The 14,118-nt window shown below is 40.7% G+C and overlaps 1 protein-coding gene across 1 annotated transcript; it reads left to right on the plus strand.

Moving 5' to 3' along the window:
- The first annotated feature begins 1,509 nt into the window (after positions 1-1,509).
- LOC108795389 (taste receptor type 2 member 9-like) lies at positions 1,510-5,973 on the plus strand. The gene is made up of 4 exons (XM_018566633.1): positions 1,510-2,041; positions 2,291-2,416; positions 4,673-4,907; positions 5,946-5,973. Exons 1-4 carry the CDS (start codon positions 1,510-1,512, stop codon positions 5,971-5,973), a joined length of 921 nt encoding a protein of 306 aa, XP_018422135.1.
- Positions 5,974-14,118: the final 8,145 nt, after the last annotated feature.

Genomic DNA, 14,118 nt, shown 5'->3' on the forward strand with positions numbered 1-14,118 from the left:
GTCCAGCGGGTCACTAAGCTCAGAGCCCAGCGGGTCACTAAGCCCAGAGTCCATCGGGTCACTAAGCCCAGAGTCCATCGGGGTCACTAAGCCCAGAGTCCAACGGGTCACTAAGCCCAGAGTCCAGCGGGTCACTAATCCCTGAGTCCAGCGGGTCACTAAGCTCAGAGTCCAGCGGGTCACTAAGCCCAGAGTCCAGCGTGTCACTAATCCCTGAGTCCAGCGGGTCACTAAGCTCAGAGTCCAGCGGGTCACTAAGCCCAGAGTCCATCGGGTCACTAAGCCCAGAGTCCATCGGGTCACTAAGCCCAGAGTCCATCGGGGTCACTAAGCCCAGAGTCCAGCGGGTCACTAAGCCCAGAGTCCAGCGGGTCACTAAGCCCAGAGTCCAGCGGGTCACTAAGCCCAGAGTCCAGCACGTCACTAAGCCCAGAGTCCAGCACGTCACTAAGCCCAGAGTCCAGCACGTCACTAAGCCCAGAGTCAAATCCATATACTGTTCTGCATTGCTGTATAAATGTATTGCTGGGATTTGTAGTCCCCCTACAGCTGGTGCCATTGTGCAGTAAAGTGTAATCTCCTCTGTACAGGGACTGATGTGACTGGCTCAGTGTTCTCTGTACAGCACTGCGGTATGTCAGAGCTATATACATGTATAATAATAATGATGTGTGACTAAAGGGGGGACATTAGAGTGTACGCTCCTCTGTACAGAGACTGATGTGACTGAGGCTGCAACAACTAATCGACTAAGTCAATTAAAATCGATGATGGAAAATGTTGTCAACGTTTTCCATCATCGATTAGTCGGCTTTCCATTAGTTGCCCCTGTTCACGGCTTCGCAGGGAGACTGCAGCGTGGGGGGAACAGCAGCTGCTGACAGTCCCAACATCTCAGGGGAAGAAAGTAAAGTAGCTATTATTATTTGAAAGGTTGTAAGAGAATAAAAGTAAGGATTCTAAGTAGATGCTATTGTGAATGCTGACACTTCATATTAGGTACATTTGGTACATGAAACTGTATTTAGTAGAGACAAGGTGAGTGACTTTACTAATGGCAAACCACTTCATTTGTATGTAAAAAGGAAAGAATAAGGGAGAAGTACTTGACTTGCAAATATATTCTTTTATGACAAGTGCTCTATTGACAGATAAGGTAGTGTCAGAGGATTGCACCATATGTAAACTGCGCACAAAAGAAGATACAAGAACCCAGAACAACAAAAAACAACACTACCAAGTGAATAAAGGGAGGTTCAACCACTCGTGATAGTAAGTAAAAAAAAAAAAAACTTCTGTGTTGTCTTCAAGAAGTAAAGGAAGAAACTTACTTTTAAGAAAACTGGTACAGAACAAGTACATCAAAATGGACTGTAATTACAATCTTCATATATTCAATATTTAAAGGAAACAAAAATTAAAAAAAAATTGTTTTCTAGAAAAAGAAAATCAGATCTGAGTTGGAACAGATTCTACTAAGTCTTATAAAACATACTTAAGTTCTTTAGCATGTCTAGACTACCAATCGCAGTTGTTGGGATTCACAGTGCACTTCTTGTAACAGGTTTAACCGGAAATATCTTTATCCTGATAGTTCATCTTCTAGACTGGCTTAAGACACGTGAGCACAATCCTTGCAACATCATCATCAACAGCATTGGGACTTTCAACATCTTCTTACAAGGAGCTGTTGCATTCCAAGAGATTTCTTCCGTCATGTTTCCAAAGCTCTACAGTCAAGCATATGTAGCTGTATCACTTGTAGGCATCACAACATCTCTGGTATTATCCAGTCTTTGGTGCGCTACTTGTCTATGTTTCTACTACTGCGTAAAGATCGTTAATATCAACAGACCTTTTCTGTACAAGCTGAAGGCAAAGCTTCCCAAAGTGGTACCTTGGCTAATAGTCTTCTCCACCATTCTATCTTGGTCATTTGGAATGACAGCCATATGGGACCTGTACCTTGACCTTTCCTTTTACCCAGTTAATATCACAGGAAATGTAACAATATTAATGTTTCAGGAGCATGGAAGCAGATGTAATTGTTTTTTTCAGATAAGCATGTTTCTTGCTTCTTTGGCCTTTGCTATAATTATCTTGACAGGTGGAGCTATCATAACCTCTCTGTGTAGACATATGTCAAGGATGAGACAGAATAATGAAGGGTCCGGCCATTCCAGAATTCAAACTCACTTATCAGCTGCTAAAACTGTGACTTCTCTCTTGCTACTTTACCTGGCTTTTTACATTACTTTTACTATAATAAGTTATCCCACATATATGATAGATGCCACAAACATTACAGTTGGTTTCAGTTTGATTGCTTGTTTTCCAACAATAAATTCTATCATTTTAATCTTGGGGAACAGGAAACTAAAAAACATTCTGAAGAAGATATTGGGTATGAAGTCAGGTGTGATCAATACTGAAGTCTCTGTTATTACGCATGATTAACTTGCACATAGCGCTGTGTATTAAAGCAAGTTAAGCCAATGCTTGAACTTGTTGATTATGTCCAACATGCAAATCTACTCCAATTGGAAGGGATATAAGTTTAGGGAGATCTGTTATTATTTTTGAGCACACAGTGTATTTTTTTGCTGGTTTTCTACAGTTGTAACAACCATTTATTTCAGTGTTCTGGAATAAATGTATTAGTTAGTTATTAGTTCTGAAATCTTTATTAGTTATGTGAAAGGTCCCAGGTTAGGTTAGCAACACTGAATCGATTGTTTCTTAGTAAATGGGGTAGTTTTTGGGCTGAATCTATTGTATGCACACCATTTTATTTCTAGCTTATAAAGTAATCATCTATCAAGCTAATATGTTTGAGTGGCATTTTTTTTGGATAGCCCTATTTTTTTAAATTTCTACCAATAAGATATTTGCTGTGAATTATTTAGTCTCTTCTTTTTAGATCACTACCCTTCTTTCTGTCCTTTAACTTTTTTTAATATACTGTATTCTTCCTTTTGGATCTTTTGACCTTCTTCCCCGCTCATCTTCCCTTTGATCTATTTTCTCTTGTCATGGTCAGCCTGTATGGGGTAATGCCACCCACTTTGTGGATAGACAGTGGTTTGTAAACCATAATTTGGCTGGTGTAAGTTACTGCTGCTTAAATTTTGAAGACTAAGCATGGTGGCCTGTAAATGGTTACCAATAGTTCCATTTGATAATAAAGGTTAAAATCTATTTCATTTTTTTTTTTTGGTTTAATATATTTTTATTATTATTTCCATTAAATACATTTACATTTACACATTTCAAAAATATACACAGGAATATAAAATTTTCCCTTATTGTATAAATATTAAGGATGACATATATTCATTAAAAAGGGTCTGTTCTATTGATTACTCTATTGTTCTTATTCGAAACACACATTTATTTATACCTCACATTCAGCATTAGCACATTTGCCACTATTTCTTCTACCTTTCCATCTACTACCCAATCTACCTTTAGAGGGAGGGGGGAACATCCCCAGTGTGAATTTGTGCAAACTACAATAGTGTTAATTTATCTTACCCTGTCCTTACCTATTTTCTCTATCCTACTTTCTTTTATTTCTCACACTATTCCTGTGATCCCTACCATAAATCTATTTCATGGTTAAAATATACTTAAACTCAATAAAGTGGCAGTGGCCTAAAGTTTTCCCACAATCTTTGTTGTTTGTTTACTTTATTATGTAGGTGTGTTGTTATGGTATGGTGGGTATTCATGAGATATACAATCCCATAACATAGCCCATTCTGAAGGACTAAGATATGGTCCACCTTATGCATTCAGTGCGACCATCAAAGATCTGCGCACAGAGAGAGATATTATGCACATGCTTGATGACAGGTAGCATACCATTTTGATGGTTTACTGCAACTTACCCAGATGTAAATAATATGATCACACTATTCTTTCCTATTTGCGGCTATGAAAAACCTTAAAGCTCTACTGTCTCTCTCCCCTCCTACCTTGTTTTTTCCACTTGATGCAACAATGATACAGTGGTAGGTAGTAGATGCGGATGTAGGGAGTCATCAATTGCTACTTTGTGAATACCCAATACATGTGTAGTTCTTGAGATGTATAAAGCCCTACTTCCCAAATATCATAATGGCTGATGGATAGGTTTAGATATGATACGAGAACAAGGATGTGTGCTGAGTAGTAATGATATTCATCTGTTTCATTTATTATGCACTGTCAGGAAGGTCTGGCTGCCGTCCATAGTAAAAGTGCTTCACGGATCGTTGCACGATATGTTGCATATAAATATGCACATAGAAAATAATTTGGTGTTCCCATCATGCACAATCGTGCGCAATAGTGTGCAATAATGAGCATGTTCAGAAGCCCGCTCCAGTACGTCAGGCATGGCACGCACGTTTGCACTCCCGTTCCACCTGCTGGCACCAGGCTAGAAGCAGCTGCTAGCTGCTGGAAGATCAGCAGCTGTATTCTGTGCTTGCTATCCTTGTTTACTGATATCTTGGATTTGACCTGGCTTGTCTCTTAACCCTGCTTGTCTGCCGCCTGCCTTCTGACCCCCGCCTGTCTTGACTACTCTTCTGCATTCAGATTTGGCCTTGCTTGCCCACAAGGTTCTGATTCGGCTTTCTTGTGACTACGCCTCTGCGTTATGCTTCTGCACCCCGTTGTCTGCCAGTTGCTGACCCGATCCGCCTGACTCTGATTCTGTCTTCTGTGCTGCCATCTGGCTTGCTGCTGACCATCTGGTTCCAAGAGTATCCTGAATCCAGCTACTCGCATCATCTCACAGCATCAACTGTTCTGCATATGCCACAGGCACTTGTGCCTCTCTCTGTTCTGTGCTTTTCCTGTAGCACCTCCAGACAAGAGCTGAGAGGGATAGCCTCACTCATCACTTCAGGTCATACTAGGTACGTGACATACACAGTATATAATGTCTGTTCATCCAGTCCTGGAATTTACACAGCGCTGCCATACATTCAGGGCAGGATACCTGATCTTACTCTGCTGTAGTTGTGTAACTCTAACACTGGGTTCACACCTTAGCGTATTGGAAACTTGCGTTTGCCGCGCGTTTCGTACCGCGCGGTTTTACCGCGATGAGCGGTAAAAGAAACGCGCGTCAAACACGAGTTTCCGAGGGGGTATCCGGCTGATAACAGCGGGATACGGGCGTCAATACGCCCCAAAGAAGCTCATGTACTTCATTGGGCGTATGGCGTTTTACCATGCGATCGAACGGGCGGTAAAACGCGCAGGTGAGAACCATGCCCATAGGCAAACATGGGTTTTCACCTGTTGCGCGTTTTACAGAGCGTAGGAACGCGCGGTAAAACGCTCAGGTGTGAACGGGGCCTTACAGTTCTTGCCCCTCCCTAGCCTGTGACTGGACAGGAAAGCAGCAGAATGATTAGCTCATCTCACTTTGATCGCTCCTCATAAGAGCATGCTTTTTTCACTGCAACACAACTGATAAGCTTCTTGTGCTGCTTCTACCTCCCCTAGTCTGAGCTCTGACGTATAGTAGGCTGCAAGATACCAAGGCTGCTGCTAAGTCAAACTGAGATGCTTATACTATTTGCATTTGAAAAGTATGTATTAAAACCTCACTCTAGGTAAAAAGTATTTTTTTTCACTCCTCCCTCCCTCCTACCTATAACCCAGCCTACTAGGCTTTTTTTACCCTAGCCCTCTGAAGTCAGATATACCAAAATGTATCCTATAGAGGAGGTGCGATAATGTCTGTCATTTATATCTGCCTGGGGTTCAGCTTTTAAAGTGAACTTATTTTTTTTTTAAGTAATAGAAATTTTTATTCCATGTTCTTATAAACATGAACTCTGCAGTTGCTGACTTGTTTTAAAAGATGCTAGCTCCCATACGGTCAGGCTAATTCTGGAACAAGCATAGATGATTTTTTAATTCACTGGCTTCATGCTTTTATGCAGGTGTAAAATGGAGAAGCATGAAACATGATATGAGGATGTCAGGGTGACATATAAAGCCAGTTTGCCACCTCTGGCACAGATGTTGTTAGTACGGAGTGCTTAGGATGATTACACCAACTATTCATAGGCACACCCAGGCATGTCTCCCTGCTAACAGGGTTTTGAGAATTAGTCTAGATAGGGACAGAACACAAACACCTCAGGATAAAATAAAAGCACATAATCTTAAAGCACATAACAGTACAAATAGTTAAATTTAACAAAAAGATATGCTTCTTTGGCTAATGATGCAGAATACAGCATAAATGGGCAAATGCTTAGAAAATGTGCAAGCTCTAAAGTGGCATAATCAATTCGTTCATGAGTATGTTCATATGAGGAACAAAATAGGGAAAAAATAAACAGTCTCCATTTAACTATAGGGCAGATAATCACTTGGTCACAGAGCTTCGTAGACTTTGCAATGGAGCTTGCATTCAAAATGCCTCATACTGTCATACATATAATAAATAGTAAGCAAATAACATTCCTTCTTTGCCACAGAGGGGAAGGTCACATAGCTTTTTTTGCTCAGTTGGAAGCCCCTTGCCAGTAGGCTATTGCTCTCTAGAGCCCACTTTTACCATAGCCAAGAAATGCAACCTAAGTTGCTGCTGAGCAATGATATATACTCTTTGCACTAGGTTTTCAAGCTGATACTGCCATCCTATACATGAAGGCTTCCAGCCCCCCTAGACACACTTGCATGGCTGTTGGAACCAACTGCACCGTTAGATCTGGTGGCACAAAACATTCCACTGGAAGTGCTACCTGAGCTTTGTGATCTGAGAATGCTTGTATGGAGTGCTGAGCTAATGTTAATACTTTTTTGCCAATCACCTTCTGCAAGAAGAATATTACAGTTTCTTCAAAAAATATTCCTTTATCTTGTATCTGGGAATCTCACATATATATTCTGCCGGCCTTGAAAATCAACTGAAATGAGTTTGTTGGCTTGGCAAGAAAAAAACTAATTGCCAATATTCAAGAAGAATTTGGGGGGAAATTGTTATTAACCCTTGCAGTGTGTCTAGGGGTTAAAAAAGTTATAATCACCCACACAATAATTTGAGCCAGCTTGTCCTTAGGCCAAATAGTAAAATATATCACCAGCACACCGTGGTCAAATCTTCAGAAAGTGATCATTTTATTGATGCACACACATCTTGTCACATTGCAATGTTTTCGGGGCCACTCGGGGTCCCTAAGAACCTGTATCTTGTTCTTAGGTCTTTTCCTAGAGCCTCTCTCGCCCTCCTCTGCTGCAGTCTAAGAATCCTTGTGCCAACACGTTTTGTACAAGTGTATAGACGTGATGCCGAGGAACATTCCATCTGTGCAGCTGATCAGGAGGCATGCTTCAGTGACTGGAGAAGCAGGGAGTTGTAGTTCCGGCGAGTATAATTTTTTTAGCACAAGCAGTTAATCCTTGCATTACCGGGGTGGCACCACTGCAAGAGTTAATAAAAATTTCCCCTGGAGTTCTTCTATATAAAGCATCTCTTTGGCTTGAAGTCTGATACTGAATGTGGGGAAACTCAAACTAATGCTACTAATAGCTAGATCTGTTTGATATTCTATATATGTTTTTCTTTGTTTATGCTAATACAGTTTTAGTACTATTGTTTTTTATTATCATAGACACTGGCTTAGTGCTTTATTATTTCAAGTTTCTATGACAGTTTGTCATGTGAGTAATTAACGTTAGGCTTCTTAAAGAGTATAAATACATGCAATTATTTGAAAGGTTAGATATTAGACTTTACAACAGCTAAGGCCACCAGCTGATTTTGAACAGCTGTAATAGAAGATGTAGTCCAACATGGGCAGCCTAAATCTATGATTGCAGATGTTACAAATAGACTGTCAGCTTGGTGTTTGAGGTGCAAAACATTTGATTCAATCAGATTACAGTTTAGTCTGTCCTGCTAGACGCCCCTACTCCTACGTTGTGTGAGGTATGGCTCATTTTTTTCATTATACTATGGATTGTAATACTTGTATATTTGCTTACTTTTCTTGGTGCTAATTCAAAAGAAGTTAAAGAAAAAGACTTAAAGTGACATTAAAGGCCCCCCCCCCCCTCTCAATGTTAGTGTAAGGACTTACCTTAAATCATGCCTCTTAATCAGATCTTCTTCTTCTTTACTTTGCTTTTCAGCTGTCCCTCCAGCACTGGTGCGGGTCTCCGATCCAGCGTTGACTCCTCTGTCCTCCTCTTCTCTCTTCTCCCACAGAGCCTGTGCGAGGGCTCCTCCATAGACTTACCTTGTGCTCTCCTCGTCTCCTGGCTGAACATCTGAAGTGCGCATGCGCCTGCCCCAAGATCCTTTGCGGCCGCCCGAGACTCTTCAGATGTTCAGACGGGAGCATGCAGCGAAGACACAGGTAAATTTAAACCTGCTTCAAAAGGTTTTTTTTTTTTATGCAAAAATAAGTGAGGGTTTAATAACCCTTTAAGGTGAATTGTATGTCATATACAGTAGATTATGTAATATAAGTAACCTTCTAAATGTGGATAGAATTTTACGTTCCTGACTTAACTATTTCGTTTTTATAACTCTCTGGCACTAGTATTTGTAGCCATGCTTGTCAAGTAAAGCACTCTCAATGTGTACAGTATGTGTGTATGTGTACATTTATATTAGAATTTAAAACATAATCATCTTAATAAAGATCCTGCAGTATGTCATTAAAATGTTTCTTTTTTTAAAAAAAATTCTTTATTTAGGATTTTGCATAGTTCACAAACAAATAACAGATATTTGTAAAAGATAAAATTTGTTCAATTCCACAGGGGCATGACAAGAATAACAGTTCAGTGTCACACAAGTCCGCTCATAGTAATGCGTATACAGAAGGCAACAGGTCAATAATACAGTTACAGTGGTAGTGCGCATTACCCTGCCTCACATTATGGGACACCAACGTCGATTAAGTAAGGACATCATAGGTTTTCCCTGAGGAAGGTCGCATTAGTGCTATCAGTAAGAAAGGTAACATCCCAAAAGTATTGTCAACCGCTTATGAGGTATCCTAGGCTTTTATTGAGTCGGGTGTATCCTAGGGAGAGAGAAGTCGGGGGGAGGAGAGAATGGTGGGGGTGGTGAAAGAGGGAGGGTCAAGGGTAGCAAGGCGAGAAGTCAGGGAGGGGTGCGGGAAATAATAGAGAGGGGAGGGTATATAGATCAGCTTCTTATTCCCCCACGGGTGGCGGTACATTCCCCTCATTATCTCGTCTCAGTTTGAGGTACTCTGGAGACGAGATGAATTCCATCATGGGGAACCAGGTGTGGGCGAAGGTTATGTTGGTACTTTTGATTGAGCTTGTGAGATCTTCCATTAGGTAGATGTCTTGTATGCGGTCCAAGACCTGGCCAAAAATGTTTCTTTTTCACAAATAATAAAAAGATGAATATTATCCAGTTGAATGGTTGTTTTAGTCTTTTCACAAGTTTGACATGAGATACTGTACATTTATTGTGCGTTTCTTTATCTGTGGAACAAAGTACAAATGGTATTACAGATAAATGAGAGTGAAGGACATTAGTTTTACATCAGCATGTTTACAAAAAATGTTGTTCTTGATTTAAATTTTAGTTTTTTAAGGATTATTTTTACTAACATTTTTTTCATAATCCAGTAAAATGAGGGTTAGGATCTTAAATAAAACCAGTCTTGTTTGGCTCCAAAAGTGTTCAATCATTAAAAAGGAATTATGATAAACACTAAACAAATAAATAGAATGCAAATATATACTATCTATCTATCTATCTATCTATCTATCTATCTATCTATCTATCTATCTATCTATCTATATAGCACAATACTCATCACATTTAACATACACAGTAGGAAAAGGTCTGGCAAAAAAGTCAACAGCACAGAAAGTGAGATAAATCTCACAGCGCCTCTGATAGCCGTAAAAACCTGACAGGGGGTTAAAAGCCTTCCCTGCTCTAAGCAAAACTAAGAATATATTCCTGGATGGACGTATACTTTAAGATGTATGTATAACCCAAACTTTATTTATAATTTTACATAAGGTAGCGAAGGGTGAAAACCCATGTTAGCTTATTTTTTGTTCTCTGTGTCTTATTGAGCATAGATTTGGCTTTATCTTCTGTCCTGGAGACTCAGCAGGCAGTTTGAGGAATTCTCTCTTATTGAGCAATTAGAACAGGAGTCCCATTGGAAGATCTCCCCTCACATTTTGAAAAAAAAAAATGGATTTACCATCACTTTCTGCCCCGGTTACAATTCTCTTAAGACAAATAGAGGGTAAATTACCGCAGTGGGGGACATAGTCAAAACTAAAATATGGCTAAACTTATCGTTTAAAGTGTACGTCTACTGCAGCCAAATTGAGATAACATCTATTTTATATTTGTTCTCATTCACATATCATAAGCTAAAAAAAAAAACAAAAACTGGAAGAGAAAAGGTTTACTCTTTAACTGTGAAAGGGATGCTTTACTGTGAGAGATGTAAAATTGTGGAACTCCCTTCCACAGACAGTGGTACCAGCTGAGAGTATGCAATCATTCAAGACCCATCTAGATACTTTTCTCAGAGAGCAAGATATACAGAGGTACAGGTAATCTTAGTAGCTCATACACACACACAAAAAACCACATAGGTTGAACTCAAATGTTTCTTAAACATTTAAGACAATGCAGTATGGTACTGTGAAAAAGAAGTTCACAAACCATACTATTACACTGTTATGCCACTGACCAATTTGCATAACATTGAGGGCTTTAGCTTTATTTTTTCAAGGACCGAGAGCCCGACAGTTGCTCGAGAGAGGAGGGGATCCGGCGGCATACCTTAACCCGCCGGGTGACGTCCCCTCCTCTCTCTGCCGGCATCCATCATCAAGATGGCCGCCGGCAGGTAACAGCGGGTGCACGATAACGTCACTGCGGGGTTTCACCAGGTACCCGCACCGGGTGTCACCCCGCCTCAGGACGCCTCTGGCCACTTCCACCAACTAATTTAGATCTATTACCGCCTATTGATACAAAATCAGGTGTCTTAGCCAAAACTACCTAAAAAAGCCTTTTTTTTCAAGTTCAGATAATTGGGGTGCTGCTGTTGTTTTTAAGCCAAGTTAAATGTTAACGTTGTAAAAAAATTACACATGCAATATATGTGATGCCAGAATACAGTGTCACTGACGCTGTCTGTGAATATTTTACTGTTCTATAACACGGCATACAGTTAAAAGGCATCTCTGAAGCATGTAATTCAAAAAAATTGGTGTTTTTTCCATGTCGCTCTGAAAGTCACATTAAAAGGGTCCTTTTCCTTTGGTATTTTTTTTATGGCATTGTTAAATGTACCACATGGCAGTGCCCAGGTCCCCATGCAATTTTTAGACAATAGCTTGCCTATTAGTGTTAAAAAGGGCCATAATTTGGTATCAAGATTCACCCCATAGACTGCAAAAGGGTTCGCTGCTAAATTCAGGTTTGGGAAATTTTAGTCCTTGCAATTTAAAAGCATAAATGTGAAATCGGTTTTGCTTCTATTCCATGTTGCAGGGGCAGGTCATCAGAGGTGTGCAGACCTTGGCCACCAGTTTGCCTTCCCTATTCTATACTGTTTTTTTAAAGTGTGGGATAACAAGTTATTGTATTGCTGTAGCTCGCGGTATACTGAGACGCCGCAGTATACCGCGAGCTGCTGCTCGCGGTATACTGAGACGCTGAAGCGGATCCCAACAATTGTGCCGGGATCCGCCCAGCTGCGTGACTGACAGCTGGCTCTGAAAATCTAGAGGCAGAGCCAGCTGTACCCGCCCCTCCCCCGTCCGTTCCGCCAGTCAGCGCTGGAGGATCGGAGCGGGGGGAATCCAGCCCCTCCCATTTCACGGCAGAGAGCCGTGACAGGATCGAGAGGTGAGCGAACGCCGGTATGTGTTCGCTCAACTCCCGATCTACTGAGCCGACCTGTGACAGTCTCACTGTCACAAAACACCTCATAGTTCTCCTTTAAATAGCATCCAAAAATAATTAATTTGTCAGTAGTGTGCCTCTTCATTAGCAGACATAAATGTTAAAGAGTTAAGTATGACCAGACAATGGAAATATATTTTCATTGTAAATCTCTTCAACAAAATAGCATGGCCCACTCAAGGCAAAACAAATCCTCGAGTTGCTAGTATTTTGTTTTTCTAAATGACAGGGCAAACATAAATACTTAGATTCTGTTCCGCACAAACAAATACAGCAAGTGCTCTGCATTTGCATTAAGCAATTCGTTGCAAAACAATATTTAATTTTGGTTACTGGGTCAATGTAAACTTGGTCTTCAGCATTAAGGGAATACTTAACAGGTGTTTGAAAATCATGTTTCATACATGAGGCTGGACATACTATAGAATCTTTTTTTATTTATCACGAACTTTATGTTCATATGTTGAACAGCTCCCAAAAAAAGAGAAAAAAAAACAGGAAAAACACACAAGGTCTTAGCAACCTTACCAAGATTCGCATGTGGAGAATATCTCTGTCTCCCTGAAGATCTCTTTCCTATAAAGTCCCTCTTGAAGATCAGAAGGGGGCAACCAAGACCTTGTTCACTGGAATCTGGTGTAGATCATGTAGGAGATGAAGGAAAAACGATTGGATGGTTTGTAGCAGTGGCGTCTTATTCCTTTAGGCATCCTAAATGTAGGAAATAAGGCTCAATCATTTGAGCACTAATCTTATAGTACCAACAGTGGCGGAACTAAGGAACAAAGGGCCCTGGTGCAAGATTTTTTTTTGCCTCCCCCCCAAAAAAACCCCCCACAAACACAGTGCTCTCCTCCCGCAACGCTCGGCCGGCTGTCACACTTTCGGTCCACCCCGCTGGGACACAGAGCAGCGCCCAGCGGGGAGGAAAGAAAGCAGGGATGCTTTGCTGTATCGACAGAAAAATGGCACTTTCAGCATTTAGCCAAAAGTGCCATTTTCGGCCGATATGTTTTGGCGGCCGATATATCGGTGCATCCCTAATATTTACAACAATGTAGAATGGCACAGGCTATAGAGAACTACACATTCCAGCAATACTTTATATAACAATGGCATTTCTGTATAAAGTACTGCTGAGATTTGTAGAGGGAGCCATTCTGCATTGCTGCAACAGCACTTTATACAACATTAGGCTACAAATAATAATTATTTTAATGATTTATTTACACTGCTACTTTTTTACCTGCTACATTTCCTCAGCCCCCTTGATCACATCTCCGCAGCCCCCCATCACATCTCCACAGCCCTCCTTCAATCACATCTCCTTAGCCCCCAATCACATAGCCCGCCGGCCGCTGGATACCGATCCGGCGGCTGGCAAGTCCCACCATCTGTGCTGGGCCCCCCCAGGTTCTGACTTTTCCCCACCTTCAGTAGCTGCGTGCTCATTCAGGTCACTAATTCAAAAGGTATTTAAAGCAGAGACAGCTTGGGGGATAATTTTAGAAGGAGAGGTCAGCAATGACAACCTCCACATAGCTCTAGGTTTCCTTTAATAATGAAATTATATTTGCATTTCATAGCAATCAATACCGGTAATACATATATATTCATTTTGTTACGTTTGAAAAAAGAGTAAAGTCCCTCAGGTTTATGATTGTTAATCATCTCTAGAATAGTAGATGGATAAATCCGGTCTTGTCTATCTGGGTTAATCTAGGACTCTAGGTTATTGCACTTTGTATTTTACTTCTACTATCAGACTAATTTTCCCACATCAACAGTCTGTAACATCAACAGTCTGTTAGTCTGTTATCTTGTTTTCAAGTGCACCTTTTATTTAAGCTGCAGCTTCTACTTCTCTATCCCAAGAGAATCATATTAATGATGTACAATAAGATTAGCAAGGCCAAATGCAACCTCCAAGCGGCAATCTGTGTGTCAATACCTTGTGCTGTCTCTGAGTTTAAAAAAAACAAAAACTACAAAAGTAATTTGTTTCCTTTTCAGAAAAACAAGTAAAATGAACTTTTTTCAATCCACATAACCAGACAATGCATACCTCCCAACTGTCCCTCATTCTGAACCAAATCCCTCAGCGCAGTGTGCAGCTTCTGAGAAGATACGCTATTAGCGTAGCGGGGGCGATGCAAAATGCGCAGCCGCCTTCC

This window comes from Nanorana parkeri, unplaced genomic scaffold (assembly GCF_000935625.1).
Source record: "Nanorana parkeri isolate BGI_ZX_2015 unplaced genomic scaffold, ASM93562v1 scaffold965, whole genome shotgun sequence".
Classification (NCBI taxonomy): Eukaryota; Metazoa; Chordata; class Amphibia; order Anura; family Dicroglossidae; genus Nanorana; species Nanorana parkeri.

What these genes read in the sequence shown, in the direction of transcription:
- LOC108795389 (XM_018566633.1), top strand. Translation starts at nt 1,510, where the DNA reads ATGTCTAGACTACCAATCGCAGTTGTTGGGATTCACAGTGCACTTCTT. An exon ending in GATATTGGGTATGAAGTCAG is followed by an intron (nt 2,417 to 4,672) that starts GTGTGATCAATA and finishes GTTGTCTGCCAG; the next exon opens with TTGCTGACCCGATCCGCCTG. An exon ending in ATCACTTCAGGTCATACTAG is followed by an intron (nt 4,908 to 5,945) that starts GTACGTGACATA and finishes GCTTTTATGCAG; the next exon opens with GTGTAAAATGGAGAAGCATG.